The sequence below is a fragment of the Schistocerca gregaria genome, chromosome 2 (genome assembly GCF_023897955.1).
Source record: "Schistocerca gregaria isolate iqSchGreg1 chromosome 2, iqSchGreg1.2, whole genome shotgun sequence".
Lineage (NCBI taxonomy): Eukaryota > Metazoa > Arthropoda > Insecta > Orthoptera > Acrididae > Schistocerca > Schistocerca gregaria.
In genome coordinates, this window is record NC_064921.1 from 473,557,646 (window position 1) to 473,584,685 (window position 27,040).

General features: G+C 43.6%; 2 protein-coding genes across 5 annotated transcripts in view; one reads left to right on the forward strand and one right to left on the reverse strand.

Annotated features, from left to right (window-relative positions):
• LOC126326481 (peroxisome biogenesis factor 1-like) overlaps positions 1-23,823 on the reverse strand; it is a 392,188-nt gene extending 368,365 nt beyond the window's left edge. The window contains exon 1 of the mRNA XM_049995644.1: positions 23,373-23,823. Coding sequence (XP_049851601.1) covers positions 23,373-23,477 — 105 coding nt within the window. The 5' untranslated portion in view covers positions 23,478-23,823. The remainder of the gene's footprint in view (positions 1-23,372) is intronic.
• The window catches only part of LOC126326510 (G2/mitotic-specific cyclin-B3), a 50,548-nt gene continuing 47,307 nt past the window's right edge, over positions 23,800-27,040 (forward strand). Inside the window, exon 1 of one of the 4 annotated variants that reach the window (XM_049995670.1) lies at positions 23,800-24,064. The gene's annotated coding sequence lies outside the window, so the exon portion shown is untranslated. Of the gene's footprint in view, positions 24,080-27,040 lie in introns of all 4 variants that reach the window. The other 3 variants (XM_049995662.1, XM_049995678.1, XM_049995655.1) reach the window with 3 other exon arrangements.

The following is a 27,040-nucleotide window of genomic DNA, read 5'->3' on the forward strand; positions in this document are numbered from 1 at the left end:
GGCTGCAAACTGATACCCAGACCTGTGATGTTTTGATTAGTTGTCAAGTAAACTACCCTTAGATCTCATAACTACCACAAATGAATTTTTGTAAACATGTGCACTGTTGCTTTCTTTACATACATTCTTTTGATCTGATCAATTGGGAGGACTAACCATGCAAGTACTCTGTTGGTTGGATGTCAGTAGTCCAGAACAGTTTACTCTTTCTGTGAAGAATTTGAATATGAGCAGTAGCAATAACTTTATTTCCACGATGCTACATTCAGCAGATGACAATGCACAAACACGTGGAAATGTAGGAAAGTAAGGTGAGACCTAGATAAATACAAGGAATCACAGACTGTTCAGAGTTTCAAAGAGAGTATTATGCAATGGAAAACAGGAGAGGAATACAACAGAAGTTGAACGGATAACTTTGTAATATGAAATACTAAAAGCAGCAGAGGATTGAATATATAAAAAGAGAACTCCACAGAAATCCTTGGATAACACAAGATATAATGAATTTAATTGGTGTGCAGCAAAAGTGAATACAGACATCTAAATATATGAGAAAGACAGAAAACACAAAAGGGCTAAGCAGGAATGGGTAGAGGACAAATGCAACACTGTAGAAGGGTGTGTAACTAGAGGAAAGATGAATACTGTCTATATGAAAAATAAAGAGATCTGTGGAGAAATGAGGAGCACTTTTATGAATATCAAGAGCTCAGGTAGCAAACCAGTACTCAGCAAAAAAGGAAAAGCTGAAAGTGGAAAGAATATATACAAGGGCTATTCAAGGGAAACAACCTTGAAGGAAATATTACAGGTAGCAAAGTAATGTAAATGAAGATGGGATGGGAGAAACAACACTACAAGAAGAATTTTCCACAGCACTGAAACATCTCAGTCAAAAAACAAGATCCCTGAAGTAAATGATGTTCACTCAGTATTATTGAGATCCTTGGGAAAGCCAGCGACGATAAAATTATTCCACCACATTTGCAGGATGTATCAGCCAGACAAAAGATCTGCAGACTTCAAAAAGATTGTAATAATTCTATTTCCAAAAAAAAAAAAAGGGGGGAGATACTGGCAGGTCCAAATATTACTGAACCCCTAGTTTAATAAGTCATGGTTGCAAAATACTGGAATTACCAATAATTAAGAGAAGAATTGAAAAACTGACAGAAACTGATCATGGGCAGGATGTTTGTGTTCTGGAGGATTGTAGGACCACCCAAGACAATACTGACCTTAAAAATTATTTTACAAGATAGGCTATAAGCAAATCAACATTTATACACTGCCCAGTCACATTAATATAACCACTTGACAAAACCCTGAATAACCACCTTTTGCAGCATGGACTGCTGCGAGATAAGCAGGAAGAGAGTAAATGAGGTTTTAGAAGCTCTGACAGGGATGTGGAGCCATGAAGCTCTGACAGGGATGTGGAGCCAGTCTGACTCCAGTGCCTTTGCTGGTGTGCTAGGTAATTCGGTTGAGGAACAGAACACTTAAGATGGTCCCACTAGGATGGGTGGGAAGTATCTTGGGTAGGAAGTCCTTCATTTCAGGGCATGATGGTTGGTAATCAAAGCTGCAGTAAAGGATTTAGATCAGTTGTTCCGGTCCTAGGATGGTACTGGCTGATGAAGGGGACACTCCTTTGTGGCTGGTTGTTGGGGTGGTGGGAGGACTGGGGGTGTGAGGGCAAATGGAATGAGATATTTGTTTGTGGACTAGGTTTTGGGGATAGTGACTGTCAGTGAAGGCCTTGGTGAGACTATCAGCATACTGAGCAACGGAGTTTTTGTCACTGCAGATAGGCTGTCCCTGGTTGGCCAGGTTGAATGGGACACATTTTTTCTTTGTGAAAGGGAGGACAGCTGTCATAATGGTGGTACTGTTGGTGATTGGTGAGTTCAATGCAGATGGAGCCATCAGAGAGGAGGAGGTAGACATCTAAGAGCACTGGGTTGAGGAGGACCACATGAAGCAGATGGGAAAGGTGTTGAGGCTGTGAAGCAATGAAGATAGGCTGTCTTGGCCCCAAATCCAAATCACAAAGATATCATCAATGAACCTGAATCAGATTAGGGGTTTGGTGTTTTCAGAGGCTAGGAAGGTCTTCTCTAGATGGCCCATAAAAAGGTTGGCATCGGAGAGCGCCATGCAGGTGCCCATGGCTGTGCCACGGATTTGTTCATGTACCTTCCCTTCAAATGAGAAATAGTTGTGGCTTAGGATAAAATTAGTAAGGTATATAAGGAATGAGGTAGTGGGGGATGTTGGTGCACAGGGAGATGGTGTCAACAGTGATGAGTAGGGATCCAGGAGGTAAAGGTGTGGGGATGGTAGAGAGTCAGTGAAGGAAGTAGTTGGTGTCCTTGGTGTGGGAGGCTAGATTATGGGCTGTTGGTTGGAGTTGTTGGTCAATGAGGGCTGAATTGTTTTCAGTGGGGGCACAATAAACAGCCACAATGGACCATCAAGCGTTGCTGGGTTTGTGGTGCATGTAGAAGGTGGGAGTGCACGGTATCACAGGGGTAATGAGGGAGATGGATGCAGGGAGGGTGTTCTAGGAAGGGCCTATGGCTTTAAGCAGGCACTGGAGTTTGTGTTGGACTTCTGGTATGGGATCACTTTGGCAGAGTTTATAGGCGGAGGAGTCAGATAATTGGCGAAGGCCTCTGCCATGTTGCCACTGTGATTCATAACAACAGTGGTGGAACCTTGCATTAATTTAATTATTTTAAACAGCACTATATGCAGTAAACATTATTTATAACAGTAACTTTTTCTGAAAAGAGTACATCTACTCCTCTGAAAACTGGTTAAGTTCTTCCAGTTGAGAGTTTAAGTTATTCAACAACAGAAAGCACACAAGGAATGAGAACTGGTCAAATACCCTCTCATTTGGGCAAACGGAGCTATGCAAAAGTCCTGAAGGGCACACAAATTGTATATGAATAGCTTGTTCTGTTGTATTTTTTGCAGTGATTATTCCAAAGTATCATGGATTGGGATACTTACAAGCTATGTGTCTTGGAGGATATGGACTTGCTAGCTGATAACATAAGTAACAATTCATGCCTAAGTATGAGAAAGGAACAAATTCAGCTGGTAAATATCCCCATCTCACTTATCTGATTTCAGGAAAAAATCTGAAATACTTTCAAAAGTTTCTGAATACTGAACATGGCAAGCAGAACCAAGGCTGCAAAAGAGAGAAGAAACTAAAAATTGAAGTAACTAATTTACTAATAAATGATTATCATTTGAAGTGAAGAACAGTCTACAAACAACGTACAAAAGATATTGGAAGCACAGGAAAAAAATGTATGAAAGAAAATAGTTGAATTTAGGTGATTTATATCACGTTTGTTCAAGATTTAAAGGCAAATATAGAGAAACTGAAGCAGATATTTCAACACAGGATTCACTTCTACCTAAATGGTGTGTTTTAGTATGTGCTATTGCTGTGTTTGCATCATTAATCAACACACAAATTTACTAAAATGCCCAGTAGCATTTGAAGGAAGCTATAAAGAACTCACAAGTAATAGTACATGAAAATCCAACCTCCGCACGTATGCTACGGCAATGAAATGAGTGCCATCCAAAAGAAACACTATGTTCCCTATGTTTTATATTAGAGAGGGCTGATAACTGTAATCAAGATGAAACATTGATTTTTGTCAGTAGATTTTAACTGGTACAACACAAATGGTCACATGTACTGTTAATATTGCTGACTTGACTGACGATCTTTAACTAAACTACGCCATTTTTTTCTACATCCTTAAATTGCCAAGTCTCAATAAGAATATTATAAGATTCTTAATGAATTGTCTGATATAAATGTTTCCACAATATCAATGGGCTCTGGTGAAAATTACTCTTTCATGAGCAAAGATGAAGAACAATGATACCATTGAAACTCTTGCAATGCAGATCCTATCAGGAGTAATCTAAAAATACTGAAGATGAGGGATTTGTTAAATGTCTTCATGCTTTATCTGATGATATCAAACATGATGACTGTATGGGTGCACAAAAATGCAAGAAACTTTACTGAATTAATAAAAGAAACATACATTCAAATATTCAAAAAATCCATTATGTTAGTGATAGCTGTGTTAGCAATACAAAGAAAATAAATTGGTAAATCAATATCTTCATCAAACGAATTTTAATGTCTAAGTGGTCATTTATTGCAACTAGCCACCAAAAAAGAGAGTGTGACATTTTAGGAAGGCCAGTTTAAAGACTAGCACAGAAGTAATAACAATATTATGAAAATGATGAGTCACTGACAAGCACAACAAAAAGGCTGCAAGATATGTAAGCTTTTGACCAAAAAGCCTTCTTCTGGATTAGACAACACACACACACACACACACACACACACACACACACACACGCGGAATGGAATCACAGTAGGACAGCTGGCTGCAGCCAGGAGGTTAGACACAGGGCTGGAGGAGATTTTTTTTTTTTTTTTGGGGGGGGGGGGGGGGGGGAGCTGGAGGGCTGAAAAGAATTGAAAAAACTGTGGGGTGCATTGGTAGAACAGAAGGCTGTGTAGTGCTTGGATGGGAACAGGGGAAGGAGATAGGTGGGTATACGACAATGACGAACACTAACTAATGCTTGGCTCATAAAATGCCCCAAAATGGCCTTACCATCAAATTATCCATCTATGGCTGCAACCCCTCCTTCCACAATGACCTCCACCTGTTCAGATTCTGCCATTCCTTAACCCTCACCAAAACAGTCCTCCAAAAACCATATTGATCAGGTTCAAACCTCCTTGAAATACCCCTTCTCCAATCATAAAATTCTCGTGCTGTGCAAACCCAAATTCTTTGATTCCATCTCACACATTGAAAATCTTGCTCTCCAGGAACTACATCAGTACACACAATGCCATCTGATAAAACTCTCCAAACTGTTCATTTCTGAATCCCACCTTAGACTAACACCTCTACAGCTGCCTCCAAACGTCCCCCACATTCTCATAGCTGACAAAACCAACAACTCACCTTGATCCTATACAATATTCTTGTCCATCCTTACCACCCCCCATGAACTATGGACCTTGCCATTGGTGGGGAGGCTTACGTGCCTCAGCGATACAATTAGTCGTACCGTAGGTGCAGCCACAACGGAGGGGTATCTGTTGAGTGGCCAGACAAATGTGTGGTTCCTGAAGAGGGGCAGCAGACTTTTTAGTAGTTGCAGGGGCAACAGTCTGGATGATTGACTGATCTGGCCTTGTAACACTAACCAAAACGGCCTTGGCTGTGCTCGTAGTGCGAACGGCTGAAAGCAAGGGGAAACTACAGCCTTAATTTTTCCTGAGGACATGCAGCTTTACTGTATGGTTAAATGATGATGGCGTCCTCTTGGGTAAAATATTCTGGAGGTAAAATAGGCCCCCTTTCGGATCTCTGGGTGGGGACTACTCAAGAGGATGTTGTTATCAGGAGAAAGAAAACTGGCGTTCTATGGATCGGAGTGTGGAATGTCAGATCCCTTAATCGGGCAGGTAGGTTAGAAAATTTAAAAGGGGAAATGGATAGGCTGAAGTTAGATACAGTGGGAATTAGTGAAGTTCAGTGGCAGAAGAAACAAGACTTCTGGTCAGGTGACTACAGGGTAATAAACACAGAATCAAATTGGGGTAATGCCAGAGTAGGTTTAATAATGAATAAGAAAATAGGAATGCCAGTAAGCTATTACAAACAGCATAGTGAATGCATTATTGTGGCCAAGATAGATACGAAGCCCACGCCTACCACAGCAGTGCAAGTTTACATGGCAACAAGCTCTGCAGATGACGAAGAAATTGAAGAAATGTATGATGAAATTAAAAAAAAAAAATATTCAGATAGTGAAGGGACATGAAAATTTAATAGTCATGGGTGACTGGAATTCGTCAGTAGGAAAAGGGAGAGAAGGAAAAATAGTAGGTGAATATGGATTGGGGCTGACAAATGAAAGAGGAAGCCGCCTGGTAGAATTTTGCACAGAGCACAACTTAATCATAGCTAACACTTGGTTCAAGAATCATAAAAGAAGGGGCAGATGTGGACTGTGACCACAATCTATTGGTTATGAACTGTAGATTAAAACTGAAGAACCTACAAAAAGGTGGTAATTTAAGGAGATGGGACCAGGATAAACTGACTAAACCAGAGGTTGTACAGAGTTTCAGGGAGAGCATAAGGGAACAACTGACAAGAATGGGGGAAAGAAATAGAGTAAAAGAAGAATGGGTAGCTTTGAGGGATGAAGTAGTGAAGGCAGCAGAGGATCAAGTAGGTAAAAAGACGAGGGCTAGTAGAAATTCTTGGGTAACAGAAGAAATATTGATTTTAATTGATGAAAGGAGAAAATATAAAATTGCAGTAAATGAAGCAGGCAAAAAGGAATACAAACGTCTCAAAAATGAGATCGACAGGAAGTGCAAAATGGCTAAGCAGGCATGGCTAGAGGACAAATGTAAGGATGTAGAGGCTTATCTCACTAGGGGTAAGATAGATACTGCCTACAGGAAAATTAAAGAGACCTTTGGAGAAAAGAGAACCACTTGCATGAATATCAAGAGCTCACATGGAAACCCAGTTCTAAGCAAAGAAGGGAAAGCAGAAAGGTGGAAGGAGTATATAGAGGGCCTATACAAGGGCAATGTACTTGAGGACAGTGTTATCGAAATGGAAGAGGATGTAGATGAAGATGAAATGGGAGATATGATGCTGTGTGAAGAGTTTGACAGAGCACTGAAAGACCTGAGTCGAAACAAGGCCCCGGGAGTAGACAACATTCCATTGGAACTACTGAAGGCCTTGGGAGAGCCAGTCCTGACAAAACTCTACCATCTGGTGAGCAAGATGTATGAGACAGGCAAAATTCCCTCAGACTTCAAGAATAATATAATAATTCCAATCCCAAAGAAAGCAGATGTTGACAGATGTGAAAATTACCGAACTATCAGTTTAATATGTCACGGCTGCAAAATACTAAAGTGAATTATTTACAGACGAATGGAAAAACTAGTAGAAGCCAACCTTGGGGAAGATCAGTTAGGATTCCGTAGAAATATTGGAACACGTGAGGCAATACTGCCCCTACGACTTATCTTATAAGCTAGATTAAGTAAAGGCAAACCTACGTTTTTAGCATTTGTAGACTTGGAGAAAGTTTTTGATAATGTTGTCTGGAATAGAATGAGATTTTCACTCTGCAGCGGAGTGTGCGCTGATATGAAACTTACTGGCAGATTAAAACTGTGTGCCCGACCGAGACTCGAACTCTGGACCTTCGCCTTTCGCGGGCAAGCGCTCTACCATCTGAGCTACCGAAGCACGACTCACGCTCGGTACTCACAGTTTTACTTCTGCCAGGTTCACAGGAGAGCTTCTGTAAAGTTTGGAAGGTAGGATACGAGATACTGGCAGAAGTAAAGCTGTGAGTACCGGGCGTGAGTAGTGCTTTGGTAGCTCAGATGGTAGAGCGCTTGCCCGCGAAAGTCAATGGTCCCGAGTTCGAGTCTCGGTCGGGCACACGGTTTTAATATGCCAGCAAGTTTGTCTGGAATACTCTCTTTCAAATTCTGAAAGTGGCAGGGGTAAAATATAGGGAGCGAAAAGCTATTTCCAATTTGTACAGAAACCAGACGGCAGTTATAAGAGTTGAGGGACATGAAATGGAAGCAGTGGTTGGGAAGGGGTTGAGACAGGGTTGTAGCCTCTCCCCGATGTTATTCAATGTCTATATTGAGCAAGCAGTGAAGGAAACAAAAGAAAAATTTGGAGTGGGTATTAAAATCCATGGAGAAGAAATTATAACTTTGAGGTTTGCCGATGACATTGTAATTCTGTCAGAGACAGCAAAGGACTTGGAAGAGCAGTTGAACGGAATGGACAGTGTCTTGAAAGGAGGATATAAGATGAACATCAACAAAAGCAAAACGAGGCTAATGGAATGTAGTCGAGTTAACTCGGGTGATGCTGAGGGAATTAGATTAGGAAATGAGACACTTAAAGTAGTAAAGGAGTTTTGCTATTTAGGAAGTAAAGTAACTGATGATGGTCGAAGTAGAGAGGATATAAAATGTAGACTGGCAATGGCAAAGAAAGTGTTTCTGAAGAAGAGAAATTTGTTAACATCGAGTATAGATTCAAGAGTCAGGAAGTCGTTTCTGAAAGAATTTGTATGGAGTGTAGCCATGTGTGGAAGTGAAACATTGACGATAAATAGTTTGGACAAGAAGAGAATAGGAGCTTTTGAAATGTGGTGCTACAGAAGAATGCTGAAGATTAGATGGGTAGATCACATAACTAATGAGGAAGTATTGAATAGGATTGGGGAGAAGAGAAGTTTGTGGCACAACTTGACTAGAAGAAGGGATCGGTTAGTAGGACATGTTCTGAGGCATCAAGGTTGTTGTTGTTGTTGTTGGGATGTTTAAGGGGGACTAAACAGCTAAGGTCATCAGTCCCCCATTCCAAAAAAAACCGGAGAAACAAAATTTACGGAATAGGTAAAACCCCAAGGGGGGAGGAGACGCCCCTCCCCCCAATCACTGAAAGAACACCAATGTGGCAGCGAACACTAGAGACAAGAAAAGTACAGACGAACACTGGAAAGAAAGAAACGGAAGAAAATAAGAGGGTCGGAGACTGGTTGACTGACCATGGGAACAAAAATTGGGAAAGAGTCAACCACCCAAATACACACATTAAAATCTGCGACCAATGGGACACTCGAGGACAAGATACACAGAAAGGGAAAGGGACAGGCCCCCCCTAAATGGAACCATAAAAAGGACTACCACGGATAAAATTTAAAACGTCGTCAGCCATGGAGGCATCGTCGCATAAAACCAAAGGCAACGTGCCCGGGAGATTAAAAGTCTGCCGGAGGGTGCGCAGGCGGGGACACTCCAACAAAATATGGGCGACCATCAACCGGGACCCACACTGACACAGGGGGGGATCTTCCTGACGCAAAAGATGTCCGTGCGTCAGGTAGGTATGGCCGATGCAGAGCCGACACAAGATGACAGAGTCCCTGCGAGAAGCCCGTAGGGAGGACTGCCACACATCGGTCGTCTCCTTAACAGCCCGCAGTTTATTCGGAGAAGTCAGGCTACGCCACTCGTCACGCCACATCTGAAGCACCTTACGGCGCAACGCCAGCTGCAAATCACGAGCCGGGAGGCCGATCGCCAAAGTGGGGGCGTCGACCGCCCCTTTGGCCAGCCTGTCGACACGTTCATTCCCCGGGATGCCAACGTGACCTGGCGTCCAAACAAAGACCACCGAACGACCAGAGCGTGTAATGACAAAAACAGACTCCTGAATAAAGGATACCAGAGGAGAAGAGGTATAGCAGCGGTCGATAGCCTGGAGGCTGCTCAGGGAGTCACTGCAGATGACGATGGACGTACCTGAGCAGGAACGCATATGCTCAAGAGCACGCAATATGGCCACCAGCTCTGCAGTAAAAATACTGCAGCCAGCCGGCAAGGAGCGCTGTTCAACATGGGCAGCGTGAGCAAAAGCGTAGGCAGGACGACCATCCACCAGGGAACCATCAGTGTAGACAGGCTCACAGCCTGAAAATGAGGCGACGAGCGCAAGAAAACGGTGACGGAGGGCCACATGCAGAACCGAGTCCTTGGGTTCCCGTGCCAAGTCCAGGCGGACGGACGGACGGGTCATACACCAGGGAGGCGTGGGTGCACAGGCCCGGAAGGGCGGCAGAAGAGGGAACGACCCCAGTTCAGACAGCAGGGACTGGACGCGGACAGCAATGGAAAGCCCAGACCTAGGTCGCCGGTCGGGCAGAGGGAGAACCCTGGCAGGGAAAAGCAGGCGATGATTGGGATGGCCCGGTGAGCAATGCACGTGGACAGCATAGTCGGCGAGCAGTCGGTGGCGGCGAATCCGCAGCGGGGGAACCCCGGCCTCCACCAGCAGACTATCCACGGGGCTCGTACGGAAAGTGCCAGTTGCAAGCCGAACCCCACAGTGGTGTATGGGGTCCAACAACGTCAACACTGATGGCGATGCAGACCCACAGGCCAGGCTCCCATAATCAAGCCTGGACTGCACAAGGGCTCTGTACAATCGCAACAGCGTGCTGCGATCTGCACCCCAAGACGCATGGCTCAGGCAGCGGAGGGCGTTGAGGTGCTGCCAGCACTTTTGCTTCAGCTGAGTAATATGAGGAACCCACGTGAGCCGGGCATCAAAGACGAGTCCTAAGAAGCGGCTAGTGTCCACCACTTCAAGTAGTTGACCGTCGAGGTAAAGTTCCGGATGAGGGTGGACCGTCCGACGCCTGCAGAAGTGCATAACTCGAGTCTTGGCCGTAGAGAACTGAAATCCATGAGTCAGAGCCCATGATGCCGCCTTGCGAACGGCTGCTTGCAGCCTGCGTTCGGCGACTCCCGTAGTCGTTGAGCTAAATGAGATGCAGAAGTCGTCGGCATACAAAGAAGGAGACACCGACGACCCCACGGCTGCAGCCAGACCATTAATGGCCACTAGAAATAAGGAAACGCTCAAATCCGAGCCCTGCGGGACCCCATTTTCCTGTATATAAGATGAACTAGAGGCGGCACCGACTTGCACCCGGAAAGAGCGGCGCAATAAAAAGTTTTGAAGAAAAGCTGGGAGCTGACCACGAAGACCCCACTCGCGCAACGTAGCAAGGATGTGATGCCTCCATGTTGTGTCATATGCCTTCCGCAGATCAAAAAATACAGCAACGAGATGCTGACGGCGGGAAAAGGCCGTACGGATAGCAGATTCCAGCTGCACCAAATTGTCCGCAGCAGACCGGCCCTGACGGAAGCCACCCTGGGATGGAGCGAGGAGACCGCGCGACTCAAGGACCCAACACAAACGCCGCCCCACCATACGTTCGAGCAATTTGCACAAAACGTTGGTTAGTGTAATGGGACGATAGCCGTCCACCGCCAGAGGGTCCGCACCGGGCTTCAAGATGGGAACGATAACACCCTCTCGCCATTGCGACGGGAACACGCTCTCGCTCCAAATGCGGTTAAAGATAGTAAGGATGTGTCTCTGGCAGTCCCTGGAGAGATGCTTCAGCATCTGCGCGTGGATGCAGTCCGGTCCTGGCGCTGTATCAGGGCAATTGGCGAGGGCAGCGAGGAATTCCCTCTCGCTGAAAGGAGCATTGTATTTTTCAGAACGACGTGTGTGAAACGATAACGGCGTCCGCTCGGCGCGCTCCTGACAGCGACTGCCTCTAAAGGCGTCAGAAGGGGTACTGGTGAGCTACAGACAGAGTGGTGAACAAAGAGGCAAACTCCACCTGAAGCTCGTTGACAGTCAGCGCGATTCTTATAGTATCCCCGATAACCGCGAAGGGCAGGGGTCCGCATTGCTGGAAATCAAGTTTCCTGAAGAGCAATGCACAGAACAGGGGAAACACTCAGAAGCATCCGGAGCTCAGGCAGGTGGCGGAAATAACCGGCACAATTCCACTGGAGAATGGAAGCAGGAAGGGACTGGGAGGGTGTGAAGGCGACTAAGAGGCAGACGGCGCCGCAGAGTCAACGGCCGCCACTGAGCGAGAGTCAGCTGTGTCCATAGGAGAGGTCCCCGAGGGTTCCGTGAGGGCGAGATCCGCGGCAGAGGTGAGGATCTCCACCGCATCCCCTGAGCCAGAGCTATTGACAGCAGGCGGTACTGAAACTGCCGGAGCGTCCTTCTTCTTGGACACGTTCCGGTCCTTCTTCTCGCGTCTGTCCTTTGGCTTAGAGGGCTGGGAGAGTTTCTCTGAAGGAGCGTCGGAGGCTGACGACGACGCAGAAGCCCTACGACCAGCAGGTGGATGAACCTTCAGCCACTGGCTGACATCCGGCGGAGTAGCAGAAGAAACGGAAGAAGGGAGGGCCCCGAGGGACCCCATCCGCGAGAGAGGAGCCGGCAGAGACGACGCCGGCGGAGACGACGCCGGCAGAGAAGGGGGAGGGGGAGGGGGAGGGGGAGGGATCGAGCCCCCTGGTTTTGGAGCAGATGTCACTCCTGAAGCATGTGCGGGGGGAGTGACAGAAGGGGGTTTGCCCCCAACTGCTAAGGGGGCAACAGAGGAAGGCTTGCCCCCAGACACGAGGGAGGCAGACAGAGATGGACGGCCCCGAGGGCCAACAGAAGGCGGCACAGAGGAGGCGACAACTGCCGCCCGTGAGGGCGACGATAACGTAGCTGCAGCATAAGAAGTTTGAAGAGGGACAGGATGCAACCTTTCAAATTTCAGTTTTGCCTCGCGATAAGTAAGCCGGTCCAGGGTCTTAAATTCCATAATCTTCCGCTCCTTATGATGAACGGGGCAGTCCGACGAGCATGGAGAGTGGTGTTCCCCACAGTTGACACAGACAGGCGGAGGCGCACATGGAGAATCGGGATGAGAGGGGCGTCCGCAATCTCGACATGTGGCGCTGGATGGGCAACGGGAGGACATATGCCCAAACTTCCAGCACTGGAAGCACCGCATCGCGGGAGGGACGTATGGCTTGACGTCACAACGGTAAACCATTACCTTGACCTTCTCAGGCAATACAGCACCCTCGAAGGCCAAGATAAAGGCACCGGTGGCCACCCTGTTGGTCTTGGGTCCTCTGTGCACACGACGGACAAAATGCACACCACGTCGTTCCAAGTCAGCTCTCAGCTCGTCATCGGACTGTAACAAGAGGTCGCGATGGTAAATAATCCCCTGGACCATATTTAAGCTACTGTGGGGAGTGACGGTAACAGGGACGTCTCCCAGCTTATCACACAAGAGCAACGCCTGTGACTGGGCTGGGGAGGACGTCTTGAGGAGGATGGACCCATTCCTCATTTTAGACAAACCCGCCACTTCCCCAAACTTATCCTCCAGGTGTTCCACAAAAAACATAGGCTTTGTCGAAAGAAAGGAGTCACCATCAGTCCTGCTGCAGACAAGGTATTGTGGTACATAAGGCTCCTGCTTGGCACTAGATCTGCGTCCCTCCCATGGCGCAGCCAACGAGGGGAACGACTGAGGATCATATTGTGCAGCATCGAATTCAATTTTGCCTCGCTTAGAGACGCTGGTGGCAGTGCGACCACCAGCTTGGTGAGATTTATTGCGCTTCATTGCGCCACATCCGCCCAGATGCCACCTACTCCGAACGAGGGCTCTCCCCAAGGGCGCCACCCAGCCAAAGCAACGGGTACCTGGCCGATATCCCATTGCCCGGAGTCCCCGTGCCCCAGACAAGATGGGCACATACTCCTTGGCATGCATGGGGAGGAAACAGCTCTGGCATCTGTAGTGCGATCCCTGCGTGGTCAGGGGGCTACCACCAAGAGGGTACATGACGACCCCACCACAACGGACTGGCTACCGTGCTGGATTTTAGGTGTTGAAAGGGTCCACAGTTGCGGTGGGCGCTAAGAACGGGATTGCGCACAAGACGAGGAGGCAACCCAGAAGACATGGGGTGTAAATCCCTCCACACGACAATAGATAGCATGCAAGATGGAGGTGCACGATGGACCAATAGAAAAACACCACGTAAGGCGTCCTTCCCCAAATGGCACGCACTAACAACGGAAATTTTGAAAATGGCAGGTCAAACCCAAGTGGGGACCATCACATAAGGTCGAAACTTTGAAGTCTCCTTTTAGTCGCCTCTTACGACAGGCAGGAATACCGCGGGCCTATTAATACCCCCGAACCCGCAGGGGGGAGGCATCAAGGGATCAGCAATTTAGTATTGGAGGGCAGTGTGAAGGGTAAAAATCGTAGAGGGGGACCAAGTGATGAATACACTAAGCAGATTCAGAAGGATGTAGGCTGCAGTAAGTACTGGGAGATGAAGAAGCTTGCACAGGATAGAGTAGCATGGAGAGCTGCATCAAACCAGTCTCAGGACTGAAGACCACAACAACAACAACAACAACAACAACAACAACATCCTTACCACTCCAGTCACAAGCATCAACTATCCCATCAAAGGCAGGGCTACCTGTGAAACCAGTCATACAATCTACAAGCTATGCTGCAACAAGTGTGCTGCATTCTCAGTGGGCATGACAACCAACAAACTCTCTGTTCACATGAATGGCCACTCACAAACTGCAGTCAAGAAACAGCTGGACCATCCAATTGTTGAGCATGCCTCCCAACACAACATTCTTTATTTCAATTGAATCTTTTGGGAGAGATGAAAATGTGATGCTATCAAGATGTGCAGCCTGTAATTATTCCAGTTGGGGTACTCTGGCAGAAGCATTACACTAAAAACATAGAAATGATATTACTGAATGATTTATGCACCCCTTAGTATCTTGGAAGTCATTCCATTAACCTAAATGGCAGGAATTTTTCTGGTTCCCTTTCCTTATGTACTTGCTGTTGTTAACTGTACTAAAACATCTACTGGAAGAACTTACCAATTTTCAGATAATTTCATGCAGTCTATTCAGAATAAGAATGTTACCGTTACAAATTGCATACACTACACATATTGATAACAATCAATTTTTGACAAAATAGTTCAATTGGATAGATTAAAAAAATCTACTCACCAAGAGGCGACAGAAAACTTGCATAAAAGGAAGTTATAATTAGGCAAGCTTCCAGAGCCAGTGGCTCCTTCTTCAGGCAGAAGGGTTGAAGGGGAAGGAAGACAGGTGATGGAAAATGACTGCAGCTGTCTAGGAAAAGGTGTAGATTTCGGGAAAGTCACCCAGAACCATGGAGCAGGAAAGACCCCTCCATGTGCCAAAGAAACTGATGTAGGCAGGCATATTCAAATACAGAGATATGTAAACATGCAGAATACAGTGCAATGGTCGGCAAAGACTATGTAAGACGAGTGGCTGGCACAGTTGTTAAATCAGTTACTGCTGCTACAATGGCAGTTTATCAAAATTTAAGTGAGATTCAACATAGTGTTATAGTAGGCGCACGAGCGATGGGACACAGCATTTCTGAGGTAGCAATGAAGAGGGGATTTTCCCATACAATCATTTCAAGAGTGTACTGTCAATATCAGGAATCCAGCAAAACATCAAATATCTGATATTGCGGAGGCCGGAAAAAGATTCTGTAAGAACAGGACCAATGACAAATGTAGAGAACTGTTCAATGTGACAGAAATGCAATCCTTCCACAAATTGCTGCAGATTTCAATGCTGGGCCGTCAGCAACTATCAGCATGTGAACCATTGAATGAATAAGGGCTTTCAGAGCTGAAGGCCCACTCGTGTACCTTTGATGACTGATCACACGAAGCTTCATGCCTCGCCACAGCCTGTCAACACCAACATTGGACTGTTGATAACTGGAAACATAATGCCTGGTTGGACGAGTCTCGTTTCTAACTGGATTTGGCGGCTGGACTGTACAGGTATGGAGACAACCTCATGAATCTGCGGACCTTGCACATCAGCAAGGGACTGTTCAAGAAGGTGAAGACTCTGTAATGATGTGGGTCATGTGCAGTTGGAGTGATATGGGACCCCTGATACACTATGTGATAAAAAGTATCTGGACACCTGGCTGAAAATGAATTACAAGTTCGTGGTGCCCTCCATCAGTAATGCTTGAATTGAATATGGTGTTGGCCCACCCTCAGCCTTGATGACAGCTACCACTCTCGCAGACATATGTTAAATCAGATGCTGAAAGGTTTCTTGGGGAATGGCTGACCATTCTTCATGGAGTGCTGCACTGAGGAGAGGTATCAATGTGTGTCGATGAGGCCGTGGCATGAAGTCGGCGTTCCGAAGCATCCCAAAGGTGTTATATAGGATTCAGGTCAGGACTCTGTGCAGGCCAGTCCATTCCAGGGATGTTATTATCATGTAACCACTCTGCCACAGACCATACATTATGAATAGGTGCTCGATCATGTTAAAAGACGCAATCGCCATCCCCGAATTGCTGTTTGACAGTGGGGAGCAAGAAGGTGCTTGAAACATCAATCTAGGCCTTAGGCCTGTGCTGTGATAGTGCCATGCAAAGCAACAAGGAGTGCAAGCCCCCTTCAGGAAAAACACTACCACACCACGACACCACCGCTTCCAAATTTTACGGCTGGCACTACACACGCTGGCAGCTGATGTTCACCGGGCATTAGCCACACCCACACCCTACCATAAGATCGCCACATTGTGTACCGTGATTTGTCACTCCACACAAGATTTTTCTACTGTTCAATCGTCCAATGTTTATGCTACTTACACCAAGTGAGACATCGCTTGGCATTTACCGGCATCATGTGTGGGTTACGAGCAACTGCTCAACCATGAAATACAAGTTTTCTCACCTCCCACCTTACAGTCATCGTACTTGCAATGGATACAGATGCTGTTTGGAACTCCTGTGTGATGATCTGGACAGATGTCTTCCTATTACACATTACGACCCTTTTCAACTACTGTCGGTGGTCTCTGTCAGTCAACAGATGAGGTCAGCCTGTACGCTTTTGTGTTGTACATGTCCCTTCACATTTCCACTTCACTATCACATCAGAAACAGTGTACCTAGGGATGTTTAGAAGTATGGAAATCTCATGTACAGATGTATGACACAAGTTACACCCAATCAGCTGACCATGTTCAAAGTCCTTGAGTTCCATGGAGCACACCATTCTGCTCTCTCACAACATCTAATGACTACTGAGGTCGCTGATATGAAGTATCTGGCAGTAGGTGGCAGCAAAATGCACCCAATATGAAAAATGTATGTTTTGATGGGTGTCCAGATACTTTTAATCACATAGTGTATGTCTAGATATGACTGACAGGTGATTCAGACTTATGCATCCTGTCTGATCACCTGCATCCATTCACATCCAATGTGCATTTCAACAGACTTGGGCAATTCCAGCAGGACAAACCAACTCCCCACTGGTCCAGAATCACTACATAGTGGCTCCAGGAACACTATTCCGAGCTTAAACACTTCCACTGGCCACCAAGCCTCCAAGAGATGAATATTATTGGGCATATCGGGGATGCATTGTAACATGCTGTTCAGAAGAGATCTTCACCTCCTCGTACTCTCACAGAATTATTATGGACAGCCTGCAGGATTCATGGTGGCAGTTTCCTCCAGCACTATTTCAGACATTAGTTGAGTACATGACACCAAATTTAGCTTTCTCTGAATAAATGAAAAACACACACACACACACACACACACACACACACACACACACACACACACACAGAGAGAGAGAGAGAGAGAGAGAGAGAGAGAGAGAGAGAGAGAGAGAGAGAGAGAGAGTGTGTGTGTGTGCGCGTGTGTGTGTGCGCGTGTGCGCGCTTGATTTTGGTATGGTTACTTGTTGCCATTAGGAGAGCAAATAAGCCATGTTCCATCCAAATCTGGGATGGTGGGTGAGTAAAATGCTTTTTTCCTGGTTGAACAAACAAGGAATGGACCTGAAAAAAAATGGCTCTGAGCACTATGGGACTTAACATCTATGGTCATCAGTCCCCTAGAACTTAGAACTACTTAAACCTAACTAACCTAAGGACAACACACAACACCCAGCTATCACGAGGCAGAGAAAATCCCTGACCCCGCCGGGAATCGAACTATTCTTTCACTGAAACTGACCAGTGAGACACACTTCACCTGTTTTGGTGAAACCAGTTTTATCCAGTGTCAGGAGGAGGCAGTCACAAAAGGGAAGGGGTCAATTAATTGTTGGCAGGTCAAACTCATGGCAAATGATGGCACCCCTTGGGGAAATGGCAGCAAGGGACAAAAAAGGACACCATGTGCACTCAGTGTGTATGCCTGGGGGCCTCGTTCAACATGTTGGAGATACATCTACATCTACATCTACATGACTACTCTGCAATTCACGTTTAAGTGCTTGGCAGAGGGTTCATCGAACCACAATCATACTATCTCTCTACTATTCCACTCCCGAACAGCGAGCGGGAAAAACGAACACCTAAACCTTTCTGTTCGAGCTCTGATTTCTCTTATTTTATTTTGATGATCATTCCTACCTATGTAGGTTGGGCTCAACAAAATATTTTCGCATTCGGAAGAGAAAGTTGGTGAGTGAAATTTCGTAAAAAGGTCTCGCCGCGACGAAAAACGTCTATGCTGTAATGACTTCCATCCCAACTCGTGTATCATATCTGCCACACTCTCTCCCCTATAACGCGATAATACAAAACGAGCTGCCCTTCTTTGCACCCTCTCGATGTCCTCCGTCAATCCCACCTGGTAAGGATCCCACACCGCGCAGCAATATTCTAACAGAGGACGAACGAGTGTAGTGTAAGCTGTCTCTTTAGTGGACTTGTTGCATCTTCTAAGTGTCCTGCCAATGAAACGCAACCTTTGGCTCGCCTTCCCGACAATATTATCTATGTGGTCCTTCCAACTGAAGTTGTTTGTAATTTTAACACCCAGGTACTTAGTTGAATTGACAGCCTTGAGAATTGTACTATTTATTGAGTAATCGAATTCCAACGGATTTCTTTTGGAACTCATGTGGATCATCTCACACTTTTCGTTATTTAGCGTCAACTGCCACCTGACACACCATACAGCAATCTTTTCTAAATCGCTTTGCAGCTGATACTGGTCTTCGGATGACCTTACTAGACGGTAAATTACAGCATCATCTGCGAACAACCTAAGAGAACTGCTCAGATTGTCACCCAGGTCATTTATATAGATCAGGAACAGTAGAGGTCCCAGGACGCTTCCCTGGGGAACACCTGATATCACTTCAGTTTTACTCGATGATTTGCCGTCTATTACTACGAACTGCGACCTTCCTGACAGGAAATCACGAATCCAGTCGCACAACTGAGACGATACCCCATAGCTCCGCAGCTTGATTAGAAGTCGCTTGTGAGGAACGGTGTCAAAAGCTTTCCGGAAATCTAGAAATACGGAATCAACTTGAGATCCCCTGTCGATAGCGGCCATTACTTCGTGCGAATAAAGAGCTAGCTGCGTTGCACAAGAGCGATGTTTTCTGAAGCCATGCTGATTACGTGTCAATAGATCGTTCCCTTCGAGGTGATTCATAATGTTTGAATACAGTATATGCTCCAAAACCCTACTGCAAACCGACGTCAATGATATAGGTCTGTAGTTAAATGGATTACTCCTACTACCCTTCTTGAACACTGGTGCGACCTGCGCAATTTTCCAATCTGTAGGTACAGATCTATCGGTGAGCGAGCGGTTGTATATGAGTGCTAAGTAGGGAGCTATAGTATCAGCGTAATCTGAAAGGAACCTAATCATGTTGAAGATGCTATTTCAGCAACCACTGAGGGAAAAGGATCCAATCAATTGCAGATTGTGGTGCACCTTGGAACAAACTATGCCTGTCTTCTGGGCTCCAAGGTCTTGGGCCATTCCATCAACTGGCAGAGAACACTGAGAAGACAAGCCGGGCACATGGAGTTTCAATGAAGCTCACAATTTGCAGTATTGCTCCGGAACTGATCATGGCCCTTTGGTCCAGTCCTTCCACTCAACTCGGAACCAGAGACTTTGAAAGTTCTTTAACAAGCTAGGCTGCAACTTCCTGGACTTGCGCCACAGGATTGAGAACTGTAGGATCTCCCTAAATGGATCAGATGTGTACTACAGATCAGAGGCTGCTACTTGTAGCTGACTGTGTGTGGTGTGTACAAAAGGTTTTTTTTAGATTAGTTAACTCACCACTTACTGCAGATAACAATAGCTGTAGGCAACCCAGAAATATCAGTGTAAGATTGAAAGAAATTTGTCCCACAGGCGAGAGAGTTTTAAAAAAAATCATAACGGTACACTGCCAAAACTTTTGTAATAAAGAGGCCAGAGTTTGAAGCAGTGAAGCTCAGACAATACTACATACAGAAAGCTGGTTGAAACATGAAATTGATAGCAGTGAGATCTTTGGGGAAAATGTATATATATTAAAAGGATAGGCAATTGGAAACATAGATGGAGTATTTGTCACAGTAGAGAAACAACTCAAATGCACTGAAGTAGAAATTGCAGCTGCATGTGAGATTGTTTGGACAAAACTCAGTGTCAAGGGTGGGAATATAATAACAACTCGATCCTTTTATTGCCCACCAGACTCATCTCATGATGTAATTGAGACCTTTAGAGAAAACCGTCAGTTCACTTCTACATAAGTTCCTCAACCATACTGTAATCATCAATGAAGAGTTTAATCATACAAAAATTAATTTGAAAAATTCAAGTTTTGATAGCAGTTGGCATGATAAGACAACCTGCAAATACAATACAATACAATACTTTACTAAATGCCTTCTCTGAAAACTACCACAAGCAAATAGTTAGGAACCCCATTCATGATGGAAATATATTGGATCTAATGGCAACAAATAGACCAGCTCTTTGACAATGTCCACATCGAAACTAGTATCAGTGACCATGATGTGGTTGTGGCAACAGTGAGTACTAAAGTACAAAGGACAGTTAAAACAAGCAGAAAGATATATATGTTCAGTAAACTAGATAAAAAAAGATCAGTTGCATCGTATTTCAAAGAGGAAATTCAAACTTTTAGCACAGGGTAGGAGCATGTCAAGGAACTGTCACACAGGTTTAAAAGAATAGCTCACCATGCACTGGATAGGTATGTACCCATGTACAGTCATTCTAAAAGAACTCAAAGGAACAGAGATTACTCCATAGTAGGTCTAAAACAAAGCATAGGGCTATAGATAGAGAGATGCTGAATGAAACAGTTTTTTGACTGTCAACAGAGCAATGTGTGATGCTTTCAATGACTACCGTAGCAGAATATTTTCAAATGATATTTCACAAAATCCAAAGAAATTCTGTTCATATGAAATGGCTGTCGCAGGCAATGAAGTTAGTGTCCAGTCCGTAGTAAATGAGACAGGAACTGAAACTGAGGGTAGCAAAACAAAAGCTGAAATGCTTAACTTAGTTTTCAAATGTTCCTTTACAAAAGTAAACCCAGGAGAATTGGTGGTGGTGGTTAGTGTTTGACATCCCATCGACAACGAGGTCATTAGAGACCGAGCGCAAGCTCGTGTTAGGGAAGGATTGGGAAGGAAATTAGCCATGCTCTTTCAAAGGAACCATCCCGGCATTTGCCTTAAATGATTTACGGAAATCACGGAAAACTTAAATCAGGATGGCCAGAGACGGGATTGAACGGTCCTCCTCCCAAATGAGAGTCCAGTGTGCTAACCACTGCGCCACCTCGCTCGGTCCAGAACTGCCCCAATATAATCATCATACCACTGAAAATATGAATGAAATAAATATTAGTGTCAATTGTGTTGAGAAGAAGATGATATTAAAATTAAAAAAAATCTCCAGGCCCCGATGGAATCCCTGTCAGATACTATGCTGAATTTGTGGCCGAGCTTGTCCCTCTTCTAACTATAATCTATCATTGGTCCCTCAAACAAAAAGCCATGCCCAGTACTTGGAAAAAGGCACAGGTCATACCCATCTACAAGAAGGGTAGTAGAAATTATCCACAAAACCACCATCCAATATCTGTAACATTGATTTGCTGTAGGAGCTGAGAATGTATTCTGAGCTCAAACCTAGTGAGATACCTTGAACACAACAACCTTTTCAATACCAACCAGCATCGTTTTTAAAAACATTGACTACGTGAAAATCAACTTGCACTTTTCTCACATGATGTACTGAAAGCTATGTGTCAAGCAATCAGGTAGATGCTGTATTTCTTGATCTCCGAAAAACATTTGACTCAGTACAACTACACTTATTATAAGAAATATGATCATATGGGGGGCATCATAGAAGTGTGTTGGATTGTTTGCTGCTCATGTTGTGTATTAATAACCTTGCAGACAATATTAATAATGCAATCAAGCTCTTTGCAGATATGCAGTTATCTATAATGGAGGACTAACTGAAAGAAGCTGCATAAATATTCAGTCAGATCTTGATAAGATTGGCAACTTGCTTTAAATGTTCAGAAATGTACAAATTTGCACTTCAAAAAATGAAAAAAAAAAAAAAAAAACATAGTACCCAACAACCATAATATGATATCAATGAGTCACTGTTGGAATCAGCCAATTCATAGACGTAGAGGGTGTATCACTTCATAGGGATATGAAATGGAATGATCACATAGGTTCTGTTAGGGGTTAAGCAGGTGGTAGACTTTGGTTTATCGGTATAATACTAGGGAACTGCAATCAGTCTACATAGGAAACTGCTTAAAAATCACTCATGCCACTAGTTCCAAAATATTGCTCACGTGTGTGGGACCCATATCAGATAAGAGTAACAAGGGATATTGAACTACACAGAGAAGGACAGCATGAATTGTCACAGGTTTGTTTAGTACATGGGAGAGTGACACAGAAAAATTAAAGGAACTGAACTGGAAGACTATTGAAGATAGACGTAAACTAGACCAGGAAAGACTATTAAAGTTTCATGAACCGGCTTTAAACAATCACTCTAGGAATATACTACAGTCCCCTACATATTGCTCACACAGGGATCACGAAGATAAGATTAAAATAATTACTGCACACACAGACGCATTCAAACAATCATCCTTCCTGCACTCCATAGGTGAATGGTATGACAAGAACCCTAAAAAACTAGTACAATGGGGCACCTCTCTACCGCACGCCTCACAGTGGTTTGCAGATTACCGATGTAGATGTAGACCACAGCAACAGCTAGGAGGTTGTCTTTCACTTGCACTTTATTGTATCAAAGCCACAGCATATCAGATCTGTTACTTGCTGCAGTCTTCCACACCTCAGGTAGCGTACAACACAGTGGCTTGATGGGACTGTAATCCACTGCCAGTTCCCCTCTTCATTAATGCCTGATGTGAGTGGATAGTCGTTCCTGGTTCTCAGTACTCATGGTTGAAATAAATAACCTAGGCAGTCCCGAGTAATATCTTTAAATGTAGCTTGTCGACACCACTGTTGTATTACGCAGTTACTGCTGAAATGACACTTTCACCCGGAACGTGTGTACAGTTCTCCCTTGACGTAATAAGCTCTTTTTAAGGGAAGCTTCTGATCCTTTCTGTAAGCTCTTCCGTAGTCCAATACGTGACTTTAGCCGATCTTACAGTCTGTACTTAGTAAATATTGCAGTTATTAACGGTTTTCCCATAGCTCCTATGAACGGATTCCAAGGGAACCTAATTCATTTCTTTTTCTCCAGTTTCCTGACAACGTGGACCAGGTTTTGTAAGCTCACAAAGCGGAATTGCTATTTATCAAGCTTACTTGTATTATGAATCTCTATACTGAATGTCTCTACTATTGCGCTGCGTATTATATAATATCATCAAAGAAAAGCCGTCTACTTACCGCTACCTTACTGGCATTTAATAATCGTAACCAGTAAGCTGAAAAGTGAAGGAAACAGTTCCTCGACGAATTGTGTTTGACGATAAAAGATTGTCCATGGATCATTTTTTTCTCGTCAATCTTTATTGTCAGCAGGCTTTGTACCTGTTACTGGGAATATTTACTAAGTTTCAGCTTCGATCAGCTGTTGTTGACAATATCCACGTGCATTTACAAACTCCAAAGATGTTGGGTGGATGTTGCAAGCACTTTTTTTTCTGAACATTTTAAATGTATTTAAGGTACTCTGGAAAATTTCAGATAGATATATTTATTTTATCTCACTGGAATAAACATAAATTTACAACTGCAAAGCATTATATTTCATCTTTTTTTTAATTTTCTGATCAGACACGGAAAGTTTTTCGAAAACAAAATAACATCGAACACGAATCTGAGAGCGCCGGTAGAGCGCACTACAATGAATTTAAAGGCTTTCATTGGTTCCTTCCTTGAAGGTTCAACCAATCGCATGTGATCGTAACAGTCATCAGAATTTCGAAAACTGTTCAGAATCTGCATAGTTGCAGATTGAGTATTCCTGAAGTAGTATTTCTATATACCACTTCTAATTAGCTCTGTGCTGCAGTGCCGCGGCAAACAGAAACACCGCTGGGAATAGCTTCTATCCGGACTTCTCCATCTTATTATTCGTGCGTATACCATCTGTAAGTGATATGTATAGCGGTTTTTAAAGGGACCTGTTGAAGTTTGTTTATGTTTGAGATAGCAATCGTTTGCCTGTTAATGTTAAAATTTATTAGAAAATACAAATTCAAATATAAAGGAAGGGTAGTATTTTGTTTCCAGTATCTAACTAAAGTTGTTAAATTTTTGGATATTACTGTTGAAGTGGCTAGTTAAGCAGCCATGGAAATACAAACACCCTGTTTGTGTGTGCCAAAGCTAAGTTTTCACGGGCAGAAATTCTGACTAGTAAAACTAGCTTACTTCTAAACAGTTATTTGGTGCATGCTGACCAATTCTAAGTATTACGCCGGTGATAAATGCCTTTAAGCTTTTGTAATTGGCGTCCTGTACGTTAGTGTAACTGAAGGAATTAATAAATTTGAAGTATTTGGTCTAGATTAATATGGGAATTGCTCATTTATTCCTCCTTAGAAATCTGAGCTGCACTTCTTCCTAATAATGCCCATGGGAGTTACTGTACTCGCAGGTCACTTACAGGCTTTAACTGAGTGTTATATGTATTACAATACATAATACTCATTGCTCTCATTGACGTAGTTGGTGACTTGCTATGATTGTTAAATATCAGAAATTTAGCGGCACAGTCTGAGACTTAAGTGGAAGACAGATTCTTCATTGGGAAATTTACACGACACGCTTCGAATAATTGTCCGGAACAGAACCGCACACAATTAAATGCGAGTGGCTCAAGAGAGAATAGTTCGCAGTATGCTATTTCTTTGGCAACTTACTCGCTTGCCTTATTTCCGATTCGTAACGTAGATCTAATCCAGAAAAAATTTTTAGATATGGATCTTGCTTTTTCAGGGTCAGGGACCTTTTTATAATAAAAAAAATAAGACCTACAACTTTGTAGTCATACAGAACTTTGTAGTGTTGACTTCATACAGTGAAGTTAACATATTGTCTTTATGTGGGCGTTATATTTTTTGCTTAATTTGTTTTGCAACTGTTAATATGGCTTGTTTCTCTACATTTGTGTAAAATGTATAGTTCTAAAGTTTATAATCTTAGGTACCTGATACCTGTAGTGTCTGTAGGAGAAGTAATCACAACCCTGAAGACTACATGCTGCTTCCACCCTCTCCATTCTTTTGTTTTATGCACTATTTCTACAGGTGTCTTCAATCCACAGGGCTGCCAGGTCTGTAACAAGGTCGTCCGTACTGTGGTGCCTTGAAAGTCTCATGAATTGTTTGGTTTCCAGTCCCATTTTCAATTGCCCGTCTTCTGGTACACGGGCGATGTGGCCCACCCACTATGTTTCTGTTCTACAGCTTCTGTAGCTTTATTGGTTGTTGCCACAAGAGGTAGATTGCATTCATTACTTTTTCAGTTTTTTTTAAGTCGAGTTTTTGAACAGTGCATGCCTGCTGGATAGGCCTATTGCTTAGTGTTAGTAGTTATTGATTTTGAGCTGAGTGTCTCCACGAGGGAATAAATGAATTTCATTGCCACTGTTCTTTCCTATCTGTTGTCACTGGTAAACAAAGGTACCAAGTATTCAAACTGGTGAACTCTTGAAGAGCAGGAAGTGAATGCAGCTGCGTATAAATGTGTAATTTAACATAAGTCTTCTAAACTGTTGCTTTTGGAACAAAAATAGAAGTGACATCTTCCTTAAGTGCCCCAATACTATATGGTGAAAATAATGGTTTGGGAGTTTGTTATCCTAGCAAAAATTGTGCTGTTTTCCAGGATCTTAAATTCAGTACTACATTTTTGTAGTTATGATATAGCTTATCATAGGTACTTTCTTGTAGGCCTAATTGAAAGCATTTTGCAAATATTATGTGGAAGTCTTGAATTGAGAAAAGGCTACACTTCTCCAAAGGGGACCATGTTGGTCTATTATGGTTTTGGAATTGACCTCTATTTTATATTAGGCATGTGTAAAATATCAAAATCCTTTCTAAAATGATTTTTTTTTTTAGGGGTAGACGTAACTCTGTGCTAGATTCAGAAGAGGCCAGAGGAAATATATTTCCTTCTAGGGTTCATAAATCTTTTTTAGTGTGTGTACGTTTAGGATTATGTTATTGAGTATTATTCAAATTGAGTTGGAAGTAGTCCCTACATCAGATTGGTGAATGAAAAGGTTTCTTAGATGTATTAATTACTTGAGTTTGTAGGTATTACTATGACTTTGTCTTCAATGCTTTATTAAATGTGTAGGGTGGGCATTTGTGTGGTGTTTGGATATAAAACCAAAATTAATTTGCAACGTGCAGTAGATAAGTGTGCCTCAGTCACTAAATATACTTAGGAAGATATTTGATGGAAAAATAATCTTGGTTTATTAAAAGTTCAATCAAAATAGTTTCCCATTTGAATTTATTGGATCACTGTGTGGTCAGATTTTCTCCATGGAGAAAAGAACTACAAACATCAACTGAAAAATAGGAAACTATTCCCATTACAAAAGTCTGTTTAATTTTAAAACTGGACTACATATTTCTTAATAAGTGACTTTGTTGGAAATCTTTAACTACAAGATGAGCTTTATAAGAAACATACTTTTCATCTTTCACCTAAAAACCCACTTTGTCAATAACATGTGTAATCCAATGTTCTATTTTCTTCCAGGGCTTGCAGCTATCTTCCTATGGCATGTTTTTAATTTTCAACTTCACTAAAAGACATCACTTCAGTGTAGGTGCTGGGGTCATCATTCAGTGCTTGTCAACAGGCCCAACTTGTAAGCATCTTAGTAATGTGGATGTTTCACATTCCACCTAGGTCTGATTTTATGGCCTCCCATCAGTATCTATTTTTATTTCTTAAAAAGAACTATTTTTGTCTTCGCTGACTCAGTTTTACTTAAAGCTGACTTGTATTTTCTTTCATGAACTTGGTCCTTATTTTTAGTTTCCTGCCCCTCTGGTTCTGAAATTTTAGGATTCTCTTCACCACAACAA